Source organism: Anomaloglossus baeobatrachus, chromosome 1 (genome assembly GCF_048569485.1).
Source record: "Anomaloglossus baeobatrachus isolate aAnoBae1 chromosome 1, aAnoBae1.hap1, whole genome shotgun sequence".
Lineage (NCBI taxonomy): Eukaryota > Metazoa > Chordata > Amphibia > Anura > Aromobatidae > Anomaloglossus > Anomaloglossus baeobatrachus.
Genome location: NC_134353.1, coordinates 487,475,667 through 487,502,973, shown reverse-complemented (window position 1 = coordinate 487,502,973; position 27,307 = coordinate 487,475,667). Strand labels below are relative to the sequence as shown.

General features: G+C 48.0%; 1 protein-coding gene across 1 annotated transcript in view; it reads right to left on the bottom strand.

The window, feature by feature from the left end:
- Positions 1-2,243: 2,243 nt before the first annotated feature.
- Positions 2,244-27,307, bottom strand: part of NDUFA13 (NADH:ubiquinone oxidoreductase subunit A13) — a 52,291-nt gene continuing 27,227 nt past the window's right edge. Inside the window, exons 4-5 of the mRNA XM_075315451.1 lie at positions 17,610-17,679; positions 2,244-2,416 (exon numbers count right to left, since the gene is read on the bottom strand). Of these exons, the coding sequence (XP_075171566.1) occupies positions 2,297-2,416; positions 17,610-17,679 (190 nt within the window). The 3' untranslated portion in view covers positions 2,244-2,296. The remainder of the gene's footprint in view (positions 2,417-17,609; positions 17,680-27,307) is intronic.

Sequence of the window (27,307 nt, the reverse complement as noted above, 5' to 3'; positions counted from 1 at the left end):
AACACACCCAGCAAGGCTGCAGTGTGCGTGCGATAAGCACGGGGACACGGAGTACCTTGATGGAGCAGGGTCCTGTCCCTGAGAAAACTCCGCTCCGTATCCAGCAGATCCTCCAGGGGCTGTGGATGGAGCACGGCCTCAGTGCCCGGAGACCGGTAAAGTCCCACTTCACCCAGAGCCCTAATGGGGATGGGGAAGGAATCAGCATGTGGGCTCCAGCCTCCGTACCCGCCATGGGTACCTCAACCTTAACAAACACCGCCGACAGAAAGTGGGGTGAGAAGGGAGCATGCTGGGGGCCCTAGTATGGGCCCTCTTTTCTTCCATCCGACATAGTCAGCAGCTGCTGCTGACTAAACAGTGGAGCTATGCGTGGATGTCTGGCCTCCTTCGCACAAAGCATAAAACTGAGGAGCCCGTGATCCCACGGGGGGTGTATAGCCAGAAGGGGAGGGGCCTTACACTTTTAAGTGTAGTACTTTGTGTGGCCTCCGGAGGCAGTAGCTATACACCCAATTGTCTGGGTCTCCCAATTAGGAGCGACAAAGAAAATCCAGAGAAATCACATTGTATGATTTTTTTTTTACATAATTTGTATTTTATTACATGAAATAAGTATTTGACACGATCGAAAAACAGAACTTAATATTTGGTAGAGAAACCTTTGTTTCCAAGTACAGAGGTCAGACATTTCCTGTAGTTCTTGACCAAGTTTACACACACTGCAACAGGGATAGTGGCCCACTGCTCCACATAGATCTTCTCCAGATCTTTCAGGTCACTTCTTCATACAGATCTTCTGCAGATCTTTCAGGTTCGGGGCGGTCACTGAGCAACATTGAGTTTCAGATCCCTCCAAAGATTTTCTACTGGGTTCAGGTCTGGAGACTGGCTAGGCCACGCCAGGACCTTGAAATGCTTCTTACAGAGCCACTCCTTAGCAGCCCTGGCTGTGTGTTTCTGGTCATTGTCATGTTGGAAGACCCAGCCATGACCCATCTTCAATGTTCTTATTGAGGGAAGGAGGTTGTTGGCCAAAATATCACAATACATGACCGCATCCATCTTTTCTGTATGTATGTGCAGTATGTGTGTATGGATAGATAATTAATAGACAGACATGTTACACACAGGGTTTGGAGAGTTATGGTGATGTTCCAGAATGTAATATGACTATATTTGAATAAATGGGTTGTTTTTTTTGTTCAAGGATAAATGTGGATTGTTATTCATGGAAAGAAAAATAAGACATCCCCTAAAATAAGCCCTAGCCAATCTTAGGGTCTTATATTTTGTGCTCCACATTTAATTTTTGGAGAAACATGACATGTACGCAAGTTCCTCTCTTGGTTTTAAGATTTAAATAGTGACATGTGAATGAGGTTTTAACCAGCATGAAACCAAGCATGTCTGTAATAGATTTGCTTTTTTGATCTGCTGGAATTCCCCTGTAAAGAGAGCTTTTAGCTTTCATGGTGCATAGTCGGTTTAGACAGAGCTTGGCTAATAGTTGCTGGCCGAGAGTGCGAGGTAGCTACATTCAAAGGAGAGGAGTCAACTCTTAACATACCAGCCAGCTCTCTCCAGCTGCTCAATTCTATACAGCAGTTAGCAGTTCACCTCAATCATCTCCTGACAGGGCTTATGAGTAATGTAGAAATAAAATCCCCTTGGCACCCCCACAGCAGTTCTCTTAATCCAAGCTCTCAATGAACTATGTGCTTGTTCAAATGCCCTGGTATTTCTATAAGTAATTGTAAGAATAGTAGTAATATGGCGAACAGCTTCATTCTTCACTGCGACTACATAACTGTCACTCAAGTAGTAGTGCCCACCCCCAGGAAAAAAAGGAGAAACTGCTTAACTGTAAGCTCTCAAGACCATATCTTTTTAAGTAGCTAGGTGAGCAAAACACCACAGCTCTCATTCCCAATGAGAACCTGTGGTCATTATTCAAAAAGTGGGTGGACAAGCAAAACAGAAATTGTGATGAACTCAAAAGAACTGACTGAGAAGGTATACCTGTTCTGCCAAGCACTGAAACAAGAAACTCTCCCTTCCCTCATCGTGTTCAGTCAGTGAAGATTTATTTAATGTCATCACAGCGGTGCTCCTCAACGGACAGGTATTTGTGCTTATAACGGCACATCTCAAAATATGTTTAATCAGTGTGCAGTCGTCCTGACAGGTCATTAAGATGGATGTAATATGTTTATTTTTTTTTTTTTATTGGAAGACAAAACGACAGTTTAAAGAAGGTTTTATTTCAAGTTTAAATACATATTCCAATTGTGGCTCAAACATGCCACTGAAATTCATACTTTGCCTTATTCAACTCCTTTCGAGGCCGTAAATTGTAAAGTTCATTAAGTGTAGGGGTCACCCAGCGGTCTGTGTGAAATGTAGATTCTCCAACCTGGTAAAAAAAAAAAAAAAACAAAAAAAAACAAACAAACCATTAGTGTGTGTGACCAACTTGTGAGACAAATATTTATAAAAACAAAAAATACTTTTAGCCAGTTTTTATTGTTATTATTATTTCATCCTAGACACTTGAACCTTCATTACAGTTAATTAAGCATCGACAGATTTTCAATGCCTCCATATGTGGCACACATTAATTTTGGCTAAGTTCCCACAATGAGAACATACACCGCGTCATACCTAACTACGCCAGTTGCCAAGTTGCTATACCTTCTGATGACCCCCTGCACACACACACTGATGAAGGTCTTTGACCGAAACATCTGTGCTTGTGCTTTTCCTACAAGTTCTTCTCAATAAAAGACCACTATTCACACTTATTTTGAGTGCCAAGTTTCTACATCTACTTGACACGGTTTTGGACCCTACTTGAGCACCACCCCAGAAGTGCCGTGTGTATCAACTAACAAAAGCAACAAAAACTGCAGCGTGCGCATATATCCTAAGGGAAGAAAAAGAATTACATTTTTATCATTAAAATGTTTTAGCTCCAAAAAGGGGGAAATAGGTAAAAATGACCACATACCGTATTTTTCGCTAAGACGCACTTTTGTTCCCCCAAATTTGGGGGGAAAGTAGGGGGTGCGTCTTATAAGCCGAATACACGGGGTGGGGGGGTATATTATATGAGCGGGAGATCAGCGTTTACCTGCCCCCAGCAGCGTGCGTATGTGTATGTGTGTATATATATATACACACACATTATATATATATATATATACACATATATACACACACAGATATAGATATAGATATAGATATAGATATAGATATACATATAGATATACATATAGATATACATATACATATACATATAGATATACATATAGATATACATATAGATATACATATAGATATACATATAGATATATATATATATATATATATACATACATATATGTTACGAGGGGGACCCGGGGAAGCGTGCCAAGATGGGAAATGGACTGCTTCCACCGGTCAAGGTCCACTGTGCGGTGTAAGGGACCGCCGCTATGGTGGGTGAAGAGTGAGCGGGTTGCTGCTAGCGATCGTCTGGAATGTCACAGACGATCTATGTACACCGATCTGCCCTAACCCGTGAGGGTTGTATGGCACAGATCTCACGGCTCGGTGTACCTGTTGCACGGGGAAGCACAGAGGTGCCCACGCACGTGTGCCAGTGGAAGTCACGAGAATATGGCACGAGGGTAGCACAGAGGTGCCCACGCACGTGTGCTTTCAATAACCAGGTGAGTCCAAAGGAGACTTGAGGAGCTCACCTGGGACAGGAACACGGCCTGTTGACGGGGGTACTGCCGGAGCAGCAAGGCAGGAACACGGCCTGCAAACGAGGTACTGCCGGAGCAGCAAGGGCCAAGCCCACAAGAGACAGTAATGCCTGAGCAGTGGCGTGGCAGCACGCTGCCAGACATCCAAACATAGAAGGACGGTCGCGCGCCGCCATGATGGCAGGGGGAGCTTTTAAGGAGGTGCAGCTCCACCCGAGGGCGGCCGCGAGGCGGAGATGACGGACTTGACCCAATCAGGGTCCACGACGTCCCAGCCTGGCCAGTCAGGATTCACCACGTCACCAGCCTTGTCATCAAGCCGTGTGAAGTCAGTGAGCGAATCAGGACCCACCACGCATTGCACATGCTCACCCTCCTGCCTCTGGGAAATAGAGGCGGGATCCTCGGTCTCACAATGTGGAGAGATAACGGGAATCTCACTGCTTCCCTGAGCAGTAAACCTCTGCACATTGCGCAGCCTCGCAGACCTTCGGGGCCGCTGAGCAGGAGAGTCTGCGGCAGGCCAGGAATGGGAGACCACTTCACTCCTTGTAACAGGAGAACCACTAGGTGTCACCCTTCTGCTGCCTCTCTGAGAAGGTATCTCCTGCACACTACGCAGTCTGGCAGACCTTCGGCGCTGCTGAGCAGGAATGCTCGTGGCAGGCAAGGAATGGGAGACTGCCTCAGTCCTTGCCTCAGGAGAGCCACGAGATGTAACATTACCCCCCCCGTCTAGGCCCTCCCCCCTGTCCGTGCTCGAAGGCCGCTATCAAACCCGGGGCGCGGATATGATCCTCCAACTCCCAGGATCTATGCTCCGGACCACGGCCGGCCCACTCCACGAGGTAGTACCTCTTGCCCTGTATGACTTTTGTCTCCACAAGTTTTGCCACCTCAGGGTCGTCGGACGGGGAGTCGGTTTGAACCGGCAGGGACCCCGAGAATTTATTAAGTCGTACGGGTTTCAGGAGGGACACGTGAAAGGTGTTGGCTATAGCCCAGCGTGGAGGGAGCTGGAGTCGATATGCCACTGGGTTTACCTGCTATAGTACTTTAAAACGGACCCAGATACCTAGGGGCGAATTTGGCTGCCTGTACCCGTAGGTTAACATTTTTAGAGGACAGCCATACTAGGTCACCAGGGGCGAAGGATGGTGCAGGGCGGCGGCGAACATCAGCCGTTGTCACCATCCGGTCTTTAGCCTTTTTAAGAGCCTCTTGGGTGTCATCCCAGATCTCCCGGGCCTTGGTCGCCCAATCCTCCACTCTAGTATCGGGTGACGTAATGGGCATCGGAACCGGGATTCTGGGATGTTGTCCGTCATTGAGTAGGAACGGGGTCTGGCCAGAGGATTCATGGACCGAATTGTTAATGGCAAATTCGGCCCAAGGAAGGAGGTTAGCCCAGTTGTCGTGGTGCGCGGATATAAAATGGCGGAGGTAAGTTACCAAGGTCTGATTAGTCCTCTCCACTAGTCCATTGGTCTCGGGATGGTATGCAGAGGAGATGTTCAGCTCTATCTGCAGGAGCTTACAGAGCTCTCTCCAGAAGCGAGACGCGAACTGGGGACCCCGGTCGCTCACCACCTTGTCAGGCATGCCATGCAACCTAAATACATGCCGAATGAACAAGGTGGCGAGAGCACGTGACGTCGGGAGTCGTGGGAGAGGCACCAAGTGGACCATTTTAGAAAAGTGGTCCGTGATGACCCATACGACCCTGTGCCCTGCTGACTTGGGCAGATCTCCCATGACGTCCATCCCTAGCACTTCCCAGGGACGATCCGGCACTGGCAGTGGGTGAAGAAGACCTGCCGGTCTCTGCCGGGACGGCTTATTCCGAGCACACGACATACAGGCTCCCACATATTCCTGTATGTCCTGGGGTAGTCTCGGCCACCAATAATGCCTGGTCACCAGGTCTCTGGTCCTTTTGACCCCGAAGTGACCCCCGACCTTGGAGGCATGGGCCCACGATAGCACCTCGTTCCGTAGTTCAGGGGGAACGAGGGTTTTGCCAGGTGGCACCTGGTCCAAAGAAGTGGGAGTGACCATCCTCAAGCTGTCCGGGGGTAGTATAAGACGAGGCTCCTCCTCGTCCTCCTCCAACACAACCATACAACATGACAAGGCATCGGCCCGTACGTTCTTCTCACCGGCCAGGTGGCGGATAATAAAGCGGAACCGGGAGAATAAAGACCAACGGGCCTGCCTTGGGTTCAGGCGTTGTGCTGTCTGGAGGTATGTGAGGTTTTTGTGGTCAGAAAAAACCTCAAATGGATGCTTCGCACCCTCCAGAAGATGCCGCCATTCCTGGAATGCTAGTTTCATCGCCAGTAACTCCCTATCCCCTATGGAGTAGTTCCTCTCGGCCGGAGAAAAGGTCTTGGAGAAAAAGAAACACGGATGTTTCCTTCCTCGTTCGTTTTTCTGGTACAGGACTGCACCTGCACCGACCGAAGAGGCGTCTACCTCCAGTAGGAAGGGTTTGGAGATGTCTGGACGATGAAGGATGGGAGCTCTGGAGAAGTATGTTTTGAGAGTGTGAAATGCCTCTACCGTTTCCCGTGTCCATGCTTTGGGATTAGCGCCCTTGCGGGTAAGGGCAATGATGGGTGCTGCCACCGTCGAGAAGTTGGGAATGAACTGGCGATAATAATTGATAAACCCCAAGAATCGCTGGATCGCCTTCAGCGAGCGGGGCTCAGGCCAGTTCATCACTGTCTCCAACTTCCCCGGATCCATTGCTAACCCCTGACTGGACACTATGTACCCCAGGAACGGCAAGGATTCCTGTTCAAAAACGCACTTTTCCAGCTTAGCATATAACGAATGGGTGCGGAGCCTCTTAAGTACTCGGATGACATCCCTCCGATGGGTGGTAAGATCGGGGGAGAAGATAAGAATGTCATCCAGGTATGCAACCACGGAAAGATACAAATCCCGGAAAATGTCATTCACAAAGTCTTGAAATATGGCGGGGGCATTGCAGAGTCCGAAGGGCATTACTAGATACTCGTAGTGACCGTCCCTGGTGTTAAAGGCGGTCTTCCACTCATCGCCCTTTCGGACTCGCACTAGATTATACGCCCCGCGTAGATCCAGCTTTGTGAAGACCTTTGCCCCGCGGAATCGATCAAATAGCTCAGTAATGAGGGGCAAAGGGTATTTGTTCTTGATTGTGATTGCATTTAATCCCCTGTAATCGATACAGGGGCGCAGATCCCCTTCCTTCTTCTGCACAAAAAAGAACCCTGCACCAGCCGGTGAAATAGACTTGCGAATGAACCCCTTCGCCAGGCTGTCCTGAATATATTTGGACATAGCCTCCGTCTCTGGAGCAGAGAGTGGATACACTCTGCCCCTGGGGGGCTCGGAGCCTGGCTTCAGGTCTATTCGGCAATCATATGGCCGGTGGGGAGGAAGAGTATCTGCGGCCCTTTTGGAAAAGACATCCCTGTAGGCCTCATAAGGTGTCGGTAAACCCGGCCCCTCAGTATTCCCTGAGGACCCAACCAACCTAATGGTAGCGGGTGGTTCGGTAGTCACGAGGTGCTCTCTACAGGATCCTGCCCAGGATGAGATCTCCCCTGTTGCCCAGTTGAGTATAGGAGCATGCTGTCTCAACCAGGGAAGACCCAGTAGGATCTCATCCGTCCCCCCTGGAAGCACCAGGAAGGACACCTGCTCATGGTGTCCCGGTGGTACATCCATCCTGAGAGGGATGGTGATCTGGGTGATAGGATCGAGTAGTATGGACCCGTCGACTACCCGGACCCTGAGTGGCTTGGGCAACAGAACCAGGGGAACTGAGTATCGGGTTGCCAGGGAGGTCGAGATGAAATTGCCTTCAGCGCCTGAGTCCAAGCAAGCCAGGGCAGAGAAGAGAGTAGTGCCGAACTGCAACTGGGCGCTGATAGTCAACCTAGAGGGAGAAGTAGCGTCTAGAGTCCCCCCTCTGATAGAAACTAGACGCTGTCTTTTCCCGACGGTTTGGGACATCGGGTAGCTATGTGTCCCCTCTGCCCACAGGAAAAGCAGATGACACAAGACCGAGAACCTGGGGCAGAGGAGACCACCTTGGACACCTCCATTGACTCCACAGAGTCGCCTACAGGACTGGCTGGGGGACTTGTCTGATGGAAGACGGGAGTCAGACGCTTTTTAGGCCGAGAAGACGTGGGTGCTAAAGAGACCTCGAGCCTTCGCTCCGCCTGGCGGATGTCTATGCGAGAGGCAACCTGACTCTAAAGTGGCAGGCACCTCACGTGTGGCCAGTGCGTCTTTGACAAACCCTGCCAGGCCCTCCCAAAACACAGGGACAAGGACCTTATCCGGCCAGTCCAGCTCTGCGGTTAGTGTCCTAAAATGTACAGCAAAGTCCCCGACTGAAGCAGACCCTTGCCGAAGTCGTAGGAGGCGCAGCGCGGAATCGTGGGTGACTTGAGGCCCGAGGAACACCATTCTCATGGCCCCAAGATAAGCTGCTAAGTTATTCACCACACGATCTCCATGCTCCCACAACGGCGTGGACCACTTCAGCGCTCTCCCTGTGAGCAGGGACTGGACGAAGGCTACCTTCGCCTTCTCGGTAGCGTAAAGAGTCGCGGACAGCTCTAAGTAGGTGGTAACCTGGTTTATAAAACCACGGCACTCAGAGCTGTTGCCGCTAAAGCGCTCTGGAAGCGCAAGGCGAGGAGACCTTCCGCCCAATAGCACAGCCTGGGTAGCCGCCTGGGTGGCGACTGTCGTCAGAGTAGTCTTATCGGAGGAAGACTGCTCCACTGCTGCCAATCGTGACTCCAACTGCTGCACATAACGCAGCAACTGCTGCTGCTCTTCAGCCATAGCCAGACCTTTGGCGCGACCGTAATGTTACGAGGGGGACCCGGGGAAGCGTGCCAAGATGGGAAATGGACTGCTTCCGCCGGTCAAGGTCCACTGTGCGGTGTAAGGGACCGCCGCTATGGTGGGTGAAGAGTGAGCGGGTTGCTGCTAGCGATCGTCTGGAATGTCACAGACGATCTATGTACACCGATCTGCCCTAACCCGTGAGGGTTGTATGGCACAGATCTCACGGCTCGGTGTACCTGTTGCACGGGGAAGCACAGAGGTGCCCACGCACGTGTGCCAGTGGAAGTCACGAGAATATGGCACGAGGGTAGCACAGAGGTGCCCACGCACGTGTGCTTTCAATAACCAGGTGAGTCCAAAGGAGACTTGAGGAGCTCACCTGGGACAGGAACACTGCCTGTTGACGGGGGTACTGCCGGAGCAGCAAGGCAGGAACACGGCCTGCAAACGAGGTACTGCCGGAGCAGCAAGGGCCAAGCCCACAAGAGACAGTAATGCCTGAGCAGTGGCGTGGCAGCACGCTGCCAGACATCCAAACATAGAAGGACGGGGCGGGGGATAAACAGCCGACTCGCATGATCACCCCTGGCAACTACGGCCTGGAGTGATCATGTGCGGCTGTATTCACTGCACCCCGTGCATCATCAACAGCGCGGGGAGCAGTGAATCAGTGTACAGTACTCACCGTTCCCCTGCAGCATCGCTCGTCCTCCCGTCTGTGTCAGCGGCAGCGCCGCTGATTGGAGCCGTCCCGTCCCCATTACCCTGCTGGATCGCGATCATCTCCTGTGTTTGTGCCGGCGGCTGAGTGGAGACTAGCGGCGCGCACAGCGATGACGTCATCGCTGTGCGCACGTGTCCACACGCAGCCGCCGGGACACTGGCACAGACACAGGAGATGATCGCAATCCAGCAGGGTAATGGGGACGGCTCCAATCAGCGGCGCTGCCGCTGACACAGACGGGAGGACGAGCGATGCTGCAGGGAGTGAGGTAAAGTGAGGTGAGTATGAACGTTTATTTTTTTTTTTATGTGCCACAGGATGCGGCCATACACCAGGATGGGGGCATATATTATGAGCCGGATGGGGGCATATATTATGAGCCAGATGGGGGCATATATTATGAGCCAGATGGGGGCATATATTATGAGCCAGATGGGGGCATATATTATGAGCCAGATGGGGGCATATATTATGAGCCAGATGGGGGCATATATTATGAGCCAGATGGGGGCATATATTATGAGCCAGATGGGGGCATATATTATGAGCCAGATGGGGGCATATATTATGAGCCAGATGGGGGCATATATTATGAGCCAGATGGGGGCATATATTATGAGCCAGATGGGGGCATATATTATGAGCCAGATGGGGGCATATATTATGAGCCAGATGGGGGCATATATTATGAGCCAGATGGGGGCATATATTATGAGCCAGATGGGGGCATATATTATGAGCCAGATGGGGGCATATATTATGAGCCAGATGGGGGCATATATTATGAGCCAGATGGGGGCATATATTATGAGCCAGATGGGGGCATATATTATGAGCCAGATGGGGGCATATATTATGAGCCAGATGGGGGCATATATTATGAGCCAGATGGGGGCATATATTATGAGCCAGATGGGGGCATATATTATGAGCCAGATGGGGGCATATATTATGAGCCAGATGGGGGCATATATTATGAGCCAGATGGGGGCATATATTATGAGCCAGATGGGGGCATATATTATGAGCCAGATGGGGGCATATATTATGAGCCAGATGGGGGCATATATTATGAGCCAGATGGGGGCATATATTATGAGCCAGATGGGGGCATATATTATGAGCCAGATGGGGGCATATATTATGAGCCAGATGGGGGCATATATTATGAGCCAGATGGGGGCATATATTATGAGCCAGATGGGGGCATATATTATGAGCCAGATGGGGGCATATATTATGAGCCAGATGGGGGCATATATTATGAGCCAGATGGGGGCATATATTATGAGCCAGATGGGGGCATATATTATGAGCCAGATGGGGGCATATATTATGAGCCAGATGGGGGCATATATTATGAGCCAGATGGGGGCATATATTATGAGCCAGATGGGGGCATATATTATGAGCCAGATGGGGGCATATATTATGAGCCAGATGGGGGCATATATTATGAGCCAGATGGGGGCATATATTATGAGCCAGATGGGGGCATATATTATGAGCCAGATGGGGGCATATATTATGAGCCAGATGGGGGCATATATTATGAGCCAGATGGGGGCATATATTATGAGCCAGATGGGGGCATATATTATGAGCCAGATGGGGGCATATATTATGAGCCAGATGGGGGCATATATTATGAGCCAGATGGGGGCATATATTATGAGCCAGATGGGGGCATATATTATGAGCCAGATGGGGGCATATATTATGAGCCAGATGGGGGCATATATTATGAGCCAGATGGGGGCATATATTATGAGCCAGATGGGGGCATATATTATGAGCCAGATGGGGGCATATATTATGAGCCAGATGGGGGCATATATTATGAGCCAGATGGGGGCATATATTATGAGCCAGATGGGGGCATATATTATGAGCCAGATGGGGGCATATTATGAGCCAGATGGGGGCATATTATGAGCCAGATGGGGGCCATATGCCATGATGGGTTATATAGCAGGATGCGGCCACATGCCAGTATATAGCAGGATGCAGCCATATGGCAGGATTACGGTATATAGCAGGATGACGGACATATACTGTATATACCAGGCAGGGAGGATCATTGCCAGGATGCGGCACCTTAGTAGAGAATTTGGGGACATTACCCCCATAACAGTGTCAGCAGCAGATCCTCACCCCATGACAGTGTGTCATGACCACATTTTTTGCTTAAAATTTTATTTTCCTATTTTCCTCCTCTAAAACCAGGGTGCGTCTTATAGTCCGAAAATACACACACACATACATACATACATACATACATACATACATACATACATACATACACACACACACACTGCAGGGTCCGCTCTGGAGCGCTGCTGGGTGCAGGTGAACGCTGCGGGCGGCAGCGTTAGATCTCCTTCTCCCGCTCATATAATATGCACAGCCGCTGTCCATCACCGTGGTGCTGAAATTGCACAGCAGTGACGGGCTGGGGGAGCGGTGCATATTATATGAGCCCGCGCCCCCCTGTGATGGCACATGCCCCCCCTGTGTTAGATATGGCCCCCATGCTGCTGCTCATCCTAAAATAAAAAAAATAAATAAATAAAAAAAAGCTTTACTTACCCCCCTCCAGCGTTTCTCCCCGGTGTCCCCGCTTCCACTGTGATCAGGCACGCAGAGATGAAGTCACTCTGCTGTGCCGATCACATGACCGGCACTGAGAACCAGGAAGTGGAGGAACAGAAGCACGGAGGGAGACAGGAGGGAGATCAGCGCTGGAGGAGGTAAGGAGAGAGTGTTTTATTTTACTATGGTCAGCAGCATGGGGCGATATCTAACACAGGGAACGTGTGCAATCCATAGGGGGCCATAGGCAGCACAGGGGAACGTGTGCCAGCACAAGGGGGCTATATTCAATATAAGGGGCCATATCCAGATTAAGGGGGCTAATTTTAGGATGGGGGGGCTATCAGGGACATATACCCTATATGATTTGTTAGACGGACACTGGCATTATAAGATGGACCCCTTTTAACATTTAAAAAAAAAAATTCTCTTTTCCTTCACCAAATTTGGGGGTGCGTCTTATAATCAGGTGCGTTTTATAAAGCGAAAAATACGGTAATTGTTAAACAATTTCTTGTGAACGTGGCAATACCCCATATGTGACTGTACAGCACTGTTTTGCTAAACAGTGAGACTCGGGAAGGAAGGAGCACTATTTGACATCTGGAGTGGTTTCCTAGAATAGTTTGCCGACTCCATATACAGTGCCCCAATGTGTCAGAGGAGCAGAAACCTTCAAGTGACCTTAATTTCTAAATTACACTCCTTTAGAAATTCATCTATCAGTGTAGTGATGATTTTTTTACTCCATTCGCGTTTTACAGAGGCTAGCCGCAATGGACGTTGCAGTGTGAAAACATAAATCTGCCATTGTTGTGCCCAGTATACTGCAGTTCCCAAATATTGTGCCCTTGAGCTTCTGGGCTCTCTTCACTCCAGAAATGCCAAACATTTGGACACCACTTACGGTTTAGACACACTGTTGGGCTCAAAAGGGAGAGGGGAGGCAGGGCAATTGGATTTGGGACTACAAATTTTGCTGGATTTCTTTTCAGGGATAAGTTTTCCAGAGCATTTGTGCTACCAGTAATGTGGAAACCCCTATATTTCTGTTAACAGATAATGAATCTAGGTGGGGAGTTGTTTTATTATGGGCAGATTTTAATTGTGGTATTGGGGTACAGGACATTTTGAATCAGTTCACATTTATCCTGTGCTCTTCGCTCAGCAATTTCAATCAGGGTTTCCATCTAAATCTACAAAATACGTGATTCCGTTGAAACCCCAGATCGATCGATTCTCTAATGAGACAGCAGAGCTACTGTGGATTCTGTGGGGCAATAGCTGGCTTTTAAGATATACAGAAAAGAGGTGGTCAACCGCATTTTTATGCACGCTTAAAAAGACGGTCACGGATGAATCATAGGCCAGAGAGTCCAAAAGTTTCAATCTGCCTCATTATAGGGAATCTTCCTTCTGGGGTTCTGTCTGAATCACGTATTACAGATATTTACATGGAAACCACGATTTCAGTGCTCAGTGTAGATTGCAGGATAAGGCTATGTGCGCACGTGTGCGTAATTCATGCAGTTACGCTGCGCTTTGTAGCACAGCGTAACTGCATGCGTCCCCTGCACAATCTATGGAGATTGTGCAGGGGCCGTGCGCACGTGGCGTCTTAGAGCGCAGCGCTTCGGCTGCTGCCCGAAGCGCGCGTTCTAAGAAGTGACATGTCACTTCTTCCGTGCGCTTTGCCGGCAGCCCCTGCTCTGTCTATGGCAGGAGTTGCATGCAGAGCGCACGTTCTCTGCCGGCACCATGCACTTCAGAACGGAGATTTTTAGCTGCGCTCTGAAGCGCACCTTTTAGGTACGGTGCAGAGCGCACACAGCCTAAATGTCAGCCAAGCCTTACTGCGATCTTTGGGAGGCAGAATAAACAATTGTTATGCCATTCACCGTGAGATATAAAAGTGAGTAGACTGCTTTTTTTCCCCCTTCAGGTCAGTGCGATTACAGGAATTCCAGGTTTATATAGTTTTTTTTTATGCTTGACTACTATCAAAACAAAAAACTTTTTTACATCAGCATAATTTGAGAGCTATAATTTTTCTATGTCTGCAGACAGTTACGTGCGGGATTGTTTTTTGTGGGATGAGTTGATGTTTTTATTGGTACCATTTTCAAGCACATGATATTATTGATCGCTTTCTGTTCCAATTTTTGGGATACAGAAAGAACAAAAACCAATAATTCAGAAACAGTTTTTTGGGGGGAGGTTTTTTCAGTTTTTTTTTTATACTGCTCACCATGGTAAAAGTGATAAAACCGCTTTATTCTTCGGGTCAGTACGATTAAATACCACATTTAAAAAAAAAAAAAAAAAAAAAAATTGCCACTTACATAATTTTATTCATTTATATAGCGCTATTAATTCCACAGCGCTTTACATACATTGTCATAAAATTTTATAGAAAAGGTATTGTTTTTTGCATCGCTGTATTCTGAAAGCCATAGCTTTTTCTTTTTTCCTCCACTGACGGAGCTGCATGACTGCTTGTTTTTTGAGGGACAAGACGACATTTTTAGCTGTACCATTTTTATTTACATTCGTCTTTTTGATTCTTTTATCCACTTTTATGTGAGTTATTTTATTTATTTTTTTAACGGTGTTCACTGTAGGGGTTAGCTGACAGTTTTATTGATTGTGCTGTTCTGACCATGGTGATACCAAATATGTGCACTATTAGTTAATTTTTGTGTTTTTACATAAATTTTTATTTATTGGTGTAATATTTTGTTTGTTAGGGGTGGGGGTGTGGGGGGGGGGGGGTATATTTTTTCCCCTTTTTACTTTGTCCCTCTATGAGACTAACTCTTATTCTTCTGATCACTGGTCTCATTTATTGCAATAGACATGTATTGTAGTACATGAGACTTGTCAAATTACACTGACAGGACGACTGTTAGACCCTGCATATGGCTTGGTCTAGCAGGCCACCACACCTGGGCACACCAGGAGGTCATCGTTTGACTTTTGGGCACCATAACAATCATTAACTCCCCATGATTTCATCATGGGTGTGCCGATTGAAGAGATAGAAGGAGCCCACTCTCGCAACCTTCAAAATGCTGCGATTGCCATCGAGAGTGTCATGTAGAGGTTTAATAAGCCATGAACGGCGTGTGCGCACCAGCCCAAGCTATTAATGCTGGAGTCCAGCAGAAAATTACTCGCATATCCCATTAACTTGCATTGTACTCGCTATTCGGAATGAATACGCAAGTATTACACAATACGCAAATACGAATATTTAGAAACTCGCTCAACTCTAACTATGATCCCACACAATGACACAATGTATGGTCTCCCACAGTTCACTAGGTACAGATTGAGCCACCATAGCCTCCAACACAGCATGATGGCCACCACATCTCCCCTACTCTGCATTATGGTCCTAACAACTGACTAGTATGTTAACTACCACAGAACCGCCTCCTTCTACCCAGTATGATGGCCCACCACAGGCTCCCAAAACAGAATGACCTACACAATATGTTCATTCCCAACATAGAATGACACCCCACATGTGAAATAAAAGAAAGGAACATTGTATAAGGGAGGATGCTGGCCGCAATGTGCACGCCACTGTTCTATATCTTTTCTTGTGCAAGTCCACGGGCTGGATAGGAATGGCCAAAAGATCTAGGTGTAGCACCTGGGCCGTAGTTTGCCAGGTCTGTATAGGGTTTAAATAGCAGCCATTAAAAGTCCATTTGGTGTGCTGCCTTTTCACGGTAGCGCTTCAATCAGCCTACGGTATGCTGAACAATCTTGATGTCCAGGTTCTTTCTAGCAGCCTTAAGGCCCCTTTGCACACAGACTTTCTAGCGATCCCACCAGCGAACCCGACCTGGCCGGGATCGCTGGTGAGCTGTCAAACAGGCAGATCTGGCCAACGACGCAGCAGCGATACGGACCTGCAGAATGACCTCACTGGTCGTTGGGGACGTGTCACACAGCAGCTATTTGACGACTCACACCTATGTTAGGGCTGGGTTCTAAATCGCTAACGATGTCATAACTGTGTCAAACACACCGATGCATGCTGCACAGCAGGAAACAAAGGACCAAAAATGGTCCTGAAAGATTTGTAGCGATCAGCGACCTCACAGCGGGGGCCAGGTCGCTGATGCTTGTCACACTATGCTATGTCGCTGGGAAGGTCGCTATTACGTCACAAAACCGGTGACGTTACAGCGATGTTGCAGTGTGTAAAAGGAGCCTTGAGAATCTAGCACTGATAAAAAAAAAAAGTTTGTCTGCAATCATTTAACCTAAGTGTATGGAGCAAGTTGAGGACCTGATCCCACTCTAAACAAGGTGGGTACTGGCTGTGTTTAGACATTGATAAAATGGTTCAAATGCCTGTGTGCATGTTCCGGCACCCATAATCTCACATCCCTAAATAACGCGACTGGCAGAGGATGATTACTGAAGTCCATTGTTCTTGCCATATTTGTACTCACATCAACCACAGCCTGTGGCTGAGCTTAAGGAGACAATTGTTCTATACTGCTGTATTGCAGTATATAGTACGAGCGATTCAATTTTAAAGTCCTACCTATAGACACAATATTACCCAGCTTCGCACAAGTCTAATTTGTTTAGCTGTTTGTACGATGTTAAATACTTTGTTACCGATATGACACCAACAAATCAGAGTTGCTATGCACAGTAATTTTAAGTCTCTCTGGTTGTGTCACAAAGAGCTTTCATGTTTTTTTGCGACAGTGTTCAGAACGGTAGGTGCTAGAGCTGAAACCCAGTGTAAAACCTTCTAAGTGCCCAATTTGCTTATATGCCAAAATTGGTGTAGATTGCTCTAGTTGTGTGGCAGTGCATATGGAACATACAACAGAAATTCATGACACACACACACCACATTATAGTTAAAATACACACACAGAATTAAATCTTATGTGCTAGTTTGGTCCGCTATACTTAACAGACTACTACGTGTAAATAGCACACAAGAGCCAGTGACACTGAACTCCGCAGTCATCTGAACTTGACCTTATACAAGTTTAAATGCTATATTCTAATCCTTTGACTTTATATTTTATCATTAGCGATGAGCAAGCACTACAGGGTTCAGGTGCTCTGTACCCGTAACAAGCAGTTGGACGCTCGGATGGGCTTAACACGTGTACCGAAAATAATGGATGTCAAAGGTGAGCTCAAGCATGTTTCTACATGATATACTGGAAAGATGCTCAAGTTCCCCATTGACTTCCATTATACTTGGGTACTTGAGTTGCGTCCGTCTGAGCATCCAACTGCTCATTACAAGTACAGAGCACCCGAGCATGGTAGTTCTCACTCATCACTAGAGTTGAGCGAGTACCTAACTAATTGTACGCGCTATACTCCTAATGAGTACTGTCCAATACTCGCGTATTTGTTCCGAATAGCGTGTGCAATGCAAGTCAATTGGGAAAAACTCGCAATGTAACGAGTAACCCAAATTCCGCACTATTCACTACTCGCACGAACGAATAGTACGGAATTCGGTTTACTCGTTACATTGTGAGTTTTCCCCACTGACTTGCATTGCACATGCTATTCGGAATGAATACACAAGTATTAGACAGTTCTCGTTAGGAGTATAGAAAGTACAAATAGTTAGGTTCTCGCTCAACTCGATCACAAAAACATTTATTGGAAATGTTGGATGTTCTTACCTTCCAGTCTGGGACATCTTTCATGATAATTGCCTCTTGTTCCAAGTTTTCTCGTAAAACACGTAATGTCCTTTAAAAAAAAAAATGAACAGGTAAATAAAATATACTATATAGATGAAATAAGCTTCAGGGGCTGTTAGGCAAATTTTAACCTAAAGAGGAGGGTGGGGGGAGGGAAACAATTACACAGCACTGGCCCATCATCTTACTTTCCACTGGCTGCTGGATAAGAGCAGCATAAGTAACAAGGCTTTAATAAATGGAGGCTGATGTGGTTTTCATAATAGGATCACATGCACATGTACAGTCCTAGATGCATCTTAAATACATCGAGCTGTTAGGATGATCTTTTTATGGGACCAAGAATTAGCACTTATTTAGTTTGCATTAGTTGTATGTTGTGCTATGTATTTCACCAACCCAATTACAAATGTAATAGTCCACTGGGGCCACACACCTTACTAGGGAAAGTGGGGAGCATACACAATACTGGGGACTCCGGGAGGTGAGCCCATGCAGGCACCACAAGTGTGTCATAGCATTTTATACCATTGGTCAGTGAAGAAAAATTACATTTTTACTACAAACATTTCGTTTTAGACCCAGATTTCACATTTTTACACAGAGAAATGGGTAAAATGGCACAAAAATGTGTCACACTTTCTGCTAAATATGATACCCCATGTATCTGTACTGTACTGGGTAGCCACACGGTGAGACTCAGGAATGGAGGAGCACTGTGACTAGAGAACAGATCGTAGCAAAGTTTTCGGACTCCATATACAGAGCCCCTAAGTGCAACAAAAGCGGCATCACCCATCAACTGACCCCCATTTTGGAAATTATACCTTTTTGGGAATTTATATACTGGTGCAGTGACTATTTATGGAATACACCCATGGAGTCAAAATTAACAGCAGGGATGCTTCTGAGTGGAAATTGTAAATATACCGTTCTAGTGCCCCTAGCTTGTATTGCACAGCTTGTGCTACTGGAGACAGGCACTCCATAAATTAAGCAGGATCAGGAATGACAAATATATGGACGCTGAAACGACATTTGCATTTGGGAGCATAGAATATGCTGGACTTCTTTTGAGGGGGGGGGGGGGGGGGGGACTCATAGCGCTTTTCCAGAGCCTCTGTACTGCCAGTAACATTGAAGCCTCCTATATTTCCACTGAACGGTGACGAACCTGAGTGGGGACTTATTTGTGGATTGAGTTGAAGCTTTTATTGGACACATTTTATATGACATTTTGATCACTTTTATCCTGTGCTCTGCGTCATGCACTTACATTGGGGGTTTCCATCAAAATCTCTGAATGATGTGATTTAAAAGACATCCCAAAGGATCCATTCACGAAAACGAGGCAGCAGTGTTACTCTGGACTATCTGGCCTCTCTTCAGTGGTGTCATTTTTAGAGATGCACAAAACTGGCCGACCATGCTTTGAGGCATGCTTAAAAAGACGGACAGTGTTGGATCATAGGCTATACTGAGTGCATAGTGACTGCCTCAGCCTCATTATATGGACTCTTCAGTTAGTGATGTTGTCTGAATCCCATATTTCAGAGATTTACAAGGAAACCAAAAGGGGGAAAAAAAAAAAAAAAAAGTTTTTAATCGCCTTATTTTGGGAGCCATAGTTTTCAATATTTCTGCCAGCAGTCAAGTGATGACTCGTTTTTGTTTTTCGTAGGGTTGTTCTATCATTTCCATTTTGGTACATACTTTTTGATAATTTTCCATTCCGATTTTTGGGAGTTTTGGGGATTTTTGGTTATGCAGTACATCATGCAGTAAAAGTGAAGACATCTTCATTCTTTGGGTCAGTGATACTTCCTTTATATACTGTATATGTATTTTATGTATTGCCGGTTTTTACACAAAAAACGGTGTTTGTTTTGCATTCTTGAACCTAGCTTTTTTTTATTTCTCTGCCGACAGCTGTATGGCGGCTTCGTTTTTTTTGCAGGACAAGATGACATTTTCAGCAGTACCATTATTTACATGCAGTATTTTTATTCCACTTTTTTGGGTCATAAGATGAAAAAGCAATTTGTAGCATTGTTTTTTTTTGTTCTTTATTTTGTAATTTTTTTTATATTTTGTAATTATTTATTTTTTATTTTTTGCTTAGTCACTCTATGGGACTCTATTGACCTTTCTGCTGCCTTCGACACTATTGACCACCATCTCCTTCTCTCTATGCTCCATTCTATCGGCCTAAAGGACACTGTGCTTTCCTAGTTCTCTTCCTATCTTTCTGGCCGCTCATTCAGCGTATCATTTGCTGGCTCCACATCTTCTCTTCCCCTCACTGTTGGGGTCCCTCAAGGTTCAGTCCTTGGCCCTCTTCTGTTCTCCCTCTACACTGCCCCAATTGGAATGACCATCAGCAGATTTGGCTTCCAGTACCATTTTTATGCTGATGACACACAGCTATACACCTCATCCCCTGAGCTCACCCCCGCTGTACTACAGAACACAAGTGACTGCCTGACTGCAGTTAGCAACATCATGTCTGCTCTCTATCTGAAACTTAACCTTTCCAAAACTGAACTTCTGCTTTTCCCTCCATCTCCCAACCTTCCTAAACCTGACATCTCCCTCTCTGTGTGTGGCACAACGATAAGTCCTAGACCGCAGGCCCGATGTCTGGGTGTTATACTTGACACTGATCTCTCCTTCACCTCCCACATACAATCTCTTGCCCGCACCTGCCGCTTGCACCTCAAGAACATCTCTAGAATCCGCCCCTTTCTCACAATGGAAACGACAAAAACCCTCACCGTGGCCCTGATCCACTCTCTCCTTGACTACTGTAACTCTCTATTAATTGGTCTCCCCCTAACTAGACTCTCCCCTCTACAGTCCATCCTTAATGCAGCAGCCAGGGTCACCTATCTGGCTAACCGCTACTCGGATGTCTCTGCTCTTTGCCAGTCATTGCACTGGCTGCCCATATATCACAGGATCCAATTCAAACTGCTTGTTCTCACCCACAAAGCTCTCCACAGTGCGGCAGCCCCCTACATCTCCACCCTCCTCTCTGTCTATCATCCCACCCGTTCTCTACGCTCTGCAAATGACTTTCGACTAACATCCACACTAATTCGAACCTCCCACTCCCGAATCAAAGACTTCTTCCGAGCTGCACAAAACCTCTGGAACGCTCTACCCCAAGAAGTTAGGACAAATCACAACTTAGGCTATGTGCGCACGTTGCGTCGGAGTACCTGCAGTTTATTCCGCACGTTTTCCTTCCCTTTGTTTTTGACCAAATGGCTTTTGACCATTTTTTAGCGCTAAAAACGCATGCGTTTTTACTGCGTTTTTAGCGTTTACCTGCGTTTCTGCAGATGCGTTTTTTAGATCAAGACACTGAGAAATAAAGTTGTAATAATCAAAAAGAATGAAAAAAGAAAAAAAAAAGTATAAAATTAACTTTTATTAAAACTATATGGGAAATTATCAATTTTAATGAAAAATAGTGGTTATGCACATTTTATCAGAAAAATAGGTGAAGTTTATAATTTTTTAACATTTAAATTTTCGGTTATTGTGGGTGTGTAAAGGAACATTAGAACCCATTAATTTTTGTCCAGAAAAGCATGCGTTTTTGGAGCCAAAAACGCAGTGGAAAAGCAGGTAAAAAGCATGAAAAACGCAGGAATTGTGCTTTTGGTTGCGTTTTGCCATTTGTCATTGACTCCAATGCTAAGGAAACGCTGCAGAAATGGCAAAAACAACTGACGTGCTGCTTCTTTTTCAGCATGGTTTTTGACCACAAATATGCAAATTAAACGCTGCAGAAAAAAAAGCAAAGTGCAGACAGGATTTCTGCTTTTCCCATAGACTTTGCTGGCAATCAAAAACGCATGCGTTTTAGCGCAAAAACGCTGCAGAAACGCGGAAAAAAACGCAACGTGCGAACATAGCCTTACTCAGCTTCAGACGCTCCCCAAGACCCGCAACACACATCTGTTTAATTTGTACGTGTGCGGTACGTATTTGCACGTACCAGAGACACGTACACATGGAGACCCATGTTATTCTATGGTAGATGGCACACACACGTAAAATCACACGGAACGTGTGTCCATGTGGTAAGTACGTGTGTGCGCTTTTCTACACGGACAACATGTCCGTTTTTGGCCGGCAGCACGCAGGCACGGACCCGCTTTAGTCTATGGGTCCGTGCCTGCACGTACCGCACACGGAGTATGTCCGTGTTCAGCACGTTTCGTGCGTGTGCGTTTTTACACTAGCGATCTTTTTTGTTTTTTTTAAATTAAATTCAGTATACTTAGTTTTTTTCTACTGGTCTCAGTCATACTTACATTGGCGCTCGGTTTTTTACTTCCCCCAGCTCATAGCGCTCCCCGATCACCAGCACGGCGAGGAACAGCTGTGCAGAGAATACGCGGCAACAATTACTTTAAATATGCCGGCCGCTCATTAATCAGTCTCGTATTCCCTGCTTTCCCCACCCACAGGCGCCTGTGATTGGTTGCAGTCAGACACGCTCCGCACGCTGAGTGACAGCTGTCACTGCACCCAATCACAGCAGCCGGTGGGCGTGTCTATACTGTGCAGTAAAATAAATTAAAAAACTGGCGTGCGGTCCCCCCCAATTTTAATACCAGCCAGATAAAGCCATACGGCTGAAGGCTGGTATTCTCAGGATGGGAAGCCCCACGTTATGGGGAGCCCCCCAGCCTAACAATATCAGTCAGCAAGCCGCCCAGAATTGCCGCATACATTATATGCGACAGTTCTGGGACTGTACCCGGCTCTTCCCGATTTGCCCTGGTGCGTTGGCAAATCGGGGTAATAAGGAGTTATTGGCAGCCCATAGCTGCCAATAAGTCCTAGATTAATCATGTCAGGCGTCTCCCCGAGATACCTTCCATGATTAATCTGTAAAGAAGGGAATTTTGTTTACTTACCGTAAATTCCTTTTCTTCTAGCTCCAATTGGGAGACCCAGACAATTGGGTGTATAGGCTATGCCTCCGGAGGCCGCACAAAGTATTACACTAAAAGTGTAAAGCCCCTCCCCTTCTGCCTATACACCCCCCGTGCTCCCACGGGCTCCTCAGTTTTGGTGCAAAAGCAAGAAGGAGGAAAAAATTATAACTGGTTTAAAGTAAATTCAATCCGAAGGAATATCGGAGAACTGAAACCATTCAACATGAACAACATGTGTACACAAAAAAACAGGGGCGGGTGCTGGGTCTCCCAATTGGAGCTAGAAGAAAAGGAATTTACGGTAAGTAAACAAAATTCCCTTCTTTGTCGCTCCATTGGGAGACCCAGACAATTGGGACGTCCAAAAGCAGTCCCTGGCTGGGTAAATAATACCTCATAATAGAGCCGTAACCAGCTCCGTCCTACAGGTGGGCAACCGCCGCCTGAAGGACTCGCCTACCTAAGCTGGCATCTGCCGAAGCATAGGTATGCACCTGATAGTGTTTCGTGAAAGTGTGCAGGCTCGACCAGGTAGCCGCCTGACACACCTGCTGAGCCGTAGCCTGGTGCCGCAAAGCCCAGGACGCTCCCACGGCCCTGGTAGAATGGGCCTTCAGCCCTGAGGGAACCGGAAGCCCGGAGGAACGATAAGCCTCGAGAATTGGTTCCTTGATCCACCAAGCCAGGGTTGATTTGGAAGCTTGTGTCCCTTTACGCTGGCCAGCGACAAGGACAAAGAGTGCATCCGAGCGGCGCAGGGGCGCCGTACGAGAAATGTAGAATCTGAGTGCTCTCACCAGATCCAACAAGTGCAAATCCTTTTCACATTGGTGAACTGGATGAGTACAAAAAGAGGGTAAGGAGATATCCTGATTGAGATGAAAGGGGGATACCACCTTAGGGAGAAATTCCGGGCGCAGAACCACCTTGTCCTGGTGAAACACCAGGAAGGGGGCTTTGCATGACAGCGCTGCTAGCTCAGACACTCTCCGAAGTGATGCGACTGCCACTAGGAAGACCACCTTCTGTGAAAGGCGCGAGAGAGAGATATCCCTCATTGGCTCGAACGGTGGTTTCTGAAGAACCATCAGCACCCTGTTCAGATCCCAGGGTTCTAACGGACGCCTGTAAGGAGGTACGATGTGACAAACCCCCTGCAGGAACGTGCGTACCTGTGGAAGTCTGGCTAGGCGCTTCTGAAAAAAGACAGAGCGCAGAGACTTGTCCCTTAAGGGAGCCTAGTGACAAACCCTTTTCTAATCCGGATTGAAGAAAGGACAGAAAAGTGGGCAAGGAAAACGGCCAGGGAGCAACGCCCTGAGCAGAGCACCACGACAGGAAAATTTTCCAAGTCCTGTGGTAGATCTTGGCGGACGTTGGTTTCCTAGCCTGTCTCATGGTGGCAATGACCTCTTGAGATAAACCTGAAGACGCTAGGATCCAGGACTCAATGGCCACACAGTCAGGTTCAGGGCCGCAGAATTCAGATGGAAAAACGGCCCTTGAGACAGCAAGTCTGGTCGGTCTGGGAGTGCCCACGGTTGGCCGACCGTGAGATGCCACAGATCCGGGTACCACGACCTCCTCGGCCAGTCTGGAGCGACGAGGATGGCGCGACGGCAGTCGGCCCTGATCTTGCGTAACACTCTGGGCAACAGTGCCAGAGGAGGGAACACATAAGGGAGTTGAAACTGCGACCAATCCTGAACTAAGGCGTCTGCCGCCAGAGCTCTGTGATCTTGAGACCGTGCCATGAACGTCGGGACCTTGTTGTTGTGCAGGGACGCCATTAGGTCGACGTCCGGCATGCCCCAGCGGCAACAGATCTCCTGAAACACGTCCGGGTGAAGGGACCATTCCCCTGCGTCCATGCCCTGGCGACTGAGAAAATCTGCTTCCCAGTTTTCTACGCCCGGGATGTGAACTGCGGATATGGTGGAGGCTGTGGCTTCCACCCATAGCAGAATCCGCCGGACTTCCTGGAAGGCTTGCCGACTGCGTGTCCCGCCTTGGTGGTTGATGTATGCCACGGCTGTGGAGTTGTCCGACTGAATTCGGATCTGTTTGCCTTCCAGCCAGGGCTGGAACGCCTTTAGGGCAAGATACACTGTCCTGATCTCCAGAACATTGATCTGAAGGGAGGACTCTGTCTGAGTCCAAGTCCCCTGAGCCCTGTGGTGGAGAAAGACCGCTCCCCACCCTGACAGGCTCGCGTCCGTCGTGACCACAGCCCAGGATGGGGGCAGGAAGGATTTCCCCTTCGACAGAGAAGTGGGAAGAAGCCACCACTGAAGGGAAGCTTTGGCTGCCCGAGAAAGGGAGACGTTCCTGTCGAGGGACGTCGACTTCCTGTCCCATTTGCGGAGAATGTCCCATTGAAGTGGGCGTAGATGAAACTGCGCAAAAGGAACTGCCTCCATTGCTGCCACCATCTTCCCTAGGAAGTGCATGAGGCGCCTCAGGGGGTGTGACTGACCATGAAGGAGAGATTGCACCCCTGTCTGTAGTGAACGCTGTTTGTTCAGCGGAAGCTTCACTATCGCTGAGAGAGTATGAAACTCCATGCCAAGATATGTCAGTGATTGGGCCGGTGTCAGATTTGACTTTGGAAAATTGATGATCCACCCGAAACTCTGGAGAGTTTCCAGAGCAATGTTCAGGCTGTGTTGGCATGCCCCTTGAGAGGGTGCCTTGACAAGAAGATCGTCTAAGTAAGGGATCACCGAGTGTCCCTGAGAGTGTAGGATTGCCACCACTGTTGCCATGACCTTGGTGAAGACCCGTGGGGCTGTCGCCAGGCCAAAAGGCAGTGCCACGAACTGAAGGTGTTCGTCCCCTATGGCGAAGCGCAGGAAGCGCTGATGCTCTGGCGCAATCGGTACGTGGAGATAAGCATCTTTGATGTCTATTGATGCCAGGAAATCTCCTTGGGACATGGAGGCGATGACGGAGCGGAGCGATTCCATCCGGAACCGCCTGGTTTTCACATGCTTGTTGAGCAGCTTTAGGTCCAGAACGGGACGGAAGGATCCGTCCTTTTTTGGCACCACGAACAAGTTGGAGTAAAAACCGTGACCCCGTTGCTGAAGAGGAACCGGGATCACCACTCCTTCCGCCTTCAGGGTGCCCACCGCCTGCATAAGAGCCTCGGCTCTGTTGGGGGGTGGAGATGTTCTGAAGAAACGAGTCGGAGGACGAGAGTTGAACTCTATCCTGTAACCGTGAGATAGAATGTCTCTCACCCATCGGTCTTTTACTTGTGGCAGCCAGATGTCGCAAAAGCGGGAGAGCCTGCCACCGACCGAGGATGCGGTTTGAAGAGGCCGAAAGTCATGAGGAGGCCGCTTTGGGAGCGGTGCCTCCGGCGGTCTTTTTAGGACGTGACTTAGACCGCCATGCATCTGAGTTCCTCTGATCTTTCTGAGGCCTTTTGGACGAGGAAAATTGAGATCTGCCCGCTGTCCGAAAGGACCGAAACCTCGATTGTACCTTCCGTGGTTGAGGTCTGTTTGGTTTGGACTGGGGTAAGGATGAATCCTTTCCCTTGGATTGTTTAATGATTTCATCCAATCGCTCACCAAACAAGCGGTCGCCAGCCAATGGCAAACCGGTTAAGAACTTTTTGGAAGCAGAGTCTGCCTTCCATTCACGTAGCCACATGGCCCTGCGGAGTACCACCGAGTTGGCGGATGCCACCGCCGTACGGCTCGCAGAGTCGAGGATAGCATTAATGGCGTAGGATGCAAACGCCGACGCCTGATTGGTTAAGGACACCACTTGTGGGGCAGATGTACGTGTTACCGCATGAATCTGCGCCTGACAGGCTGAGATAGCTTGGAGTGCCCATACGGCTGCGAATGCTGGAGCAAAAGACGCTCCGATAGCTTCATAGATGGATTTCAACCATAGCTCCATCTGTCTGTCAGTGGCATCTTTGAGTGAAGCCCCGTCTTCCACTGCAACTATTGATCTACCCGCCAGTCTGGAGATTGGAGGATCCACCTTAGGACACTGAGTCCAGCCCTTGACAACCTCGGGGGGGGAAGGGATAACGTGTGTCCTTAAGGCTTTTTAAAAAACGCTTGTCTGGACAGGCCTGGTTTTTCTGGATTGCCTCTCTGAAGTCAGAGTGATCCAGAAACATATTTAATGTACGCTTTGGAAACCTGAAACGGAATTTCTCCTGAGAAGCAGACTCCTAAATTGGAGGAGCTGGGGGAGAAATATCCAACACCTGATTGATGGTCGCTATAAGGTCATTCACTACTGCGTCACCTTCAGGTGTATCTAGGTTGAGAGTGGCTTCAGTATCAGAATCCTGATCTGAGACCTCCGCTTCATCCTCCAGAGAGTCCCCCTGCTGGGACCCTGAACAGTGTGATGAAGTGGAGGGAATTTCCCAGCGACCCCGCTTGGGCGGCCTGGGACTGCGGTCCGTGTCAGAGACCTCACCCTGGGACCTGTGGGTTACCCCCGGGGCACATTGCTGTTCCAATTGAGGGGGACCAGGGGTCAAGGATTGGATAGTGCCCGGGGCCTGAATCACCGGTCTCGACTGCAAAGCTTCCAGTATTTTAGCAGACCATTTATCCATAGTGTCAGACAGCTTGTCCGCAAAGGCTGCAAACTCCGTCCCTGTCACCTGGACAGTGGTAGCAGGTGGATCCACCTGGGCCACTTGTAGCAGAGGCTCCGGCTGAGTAAGCGCAACCGGGGCCGAGC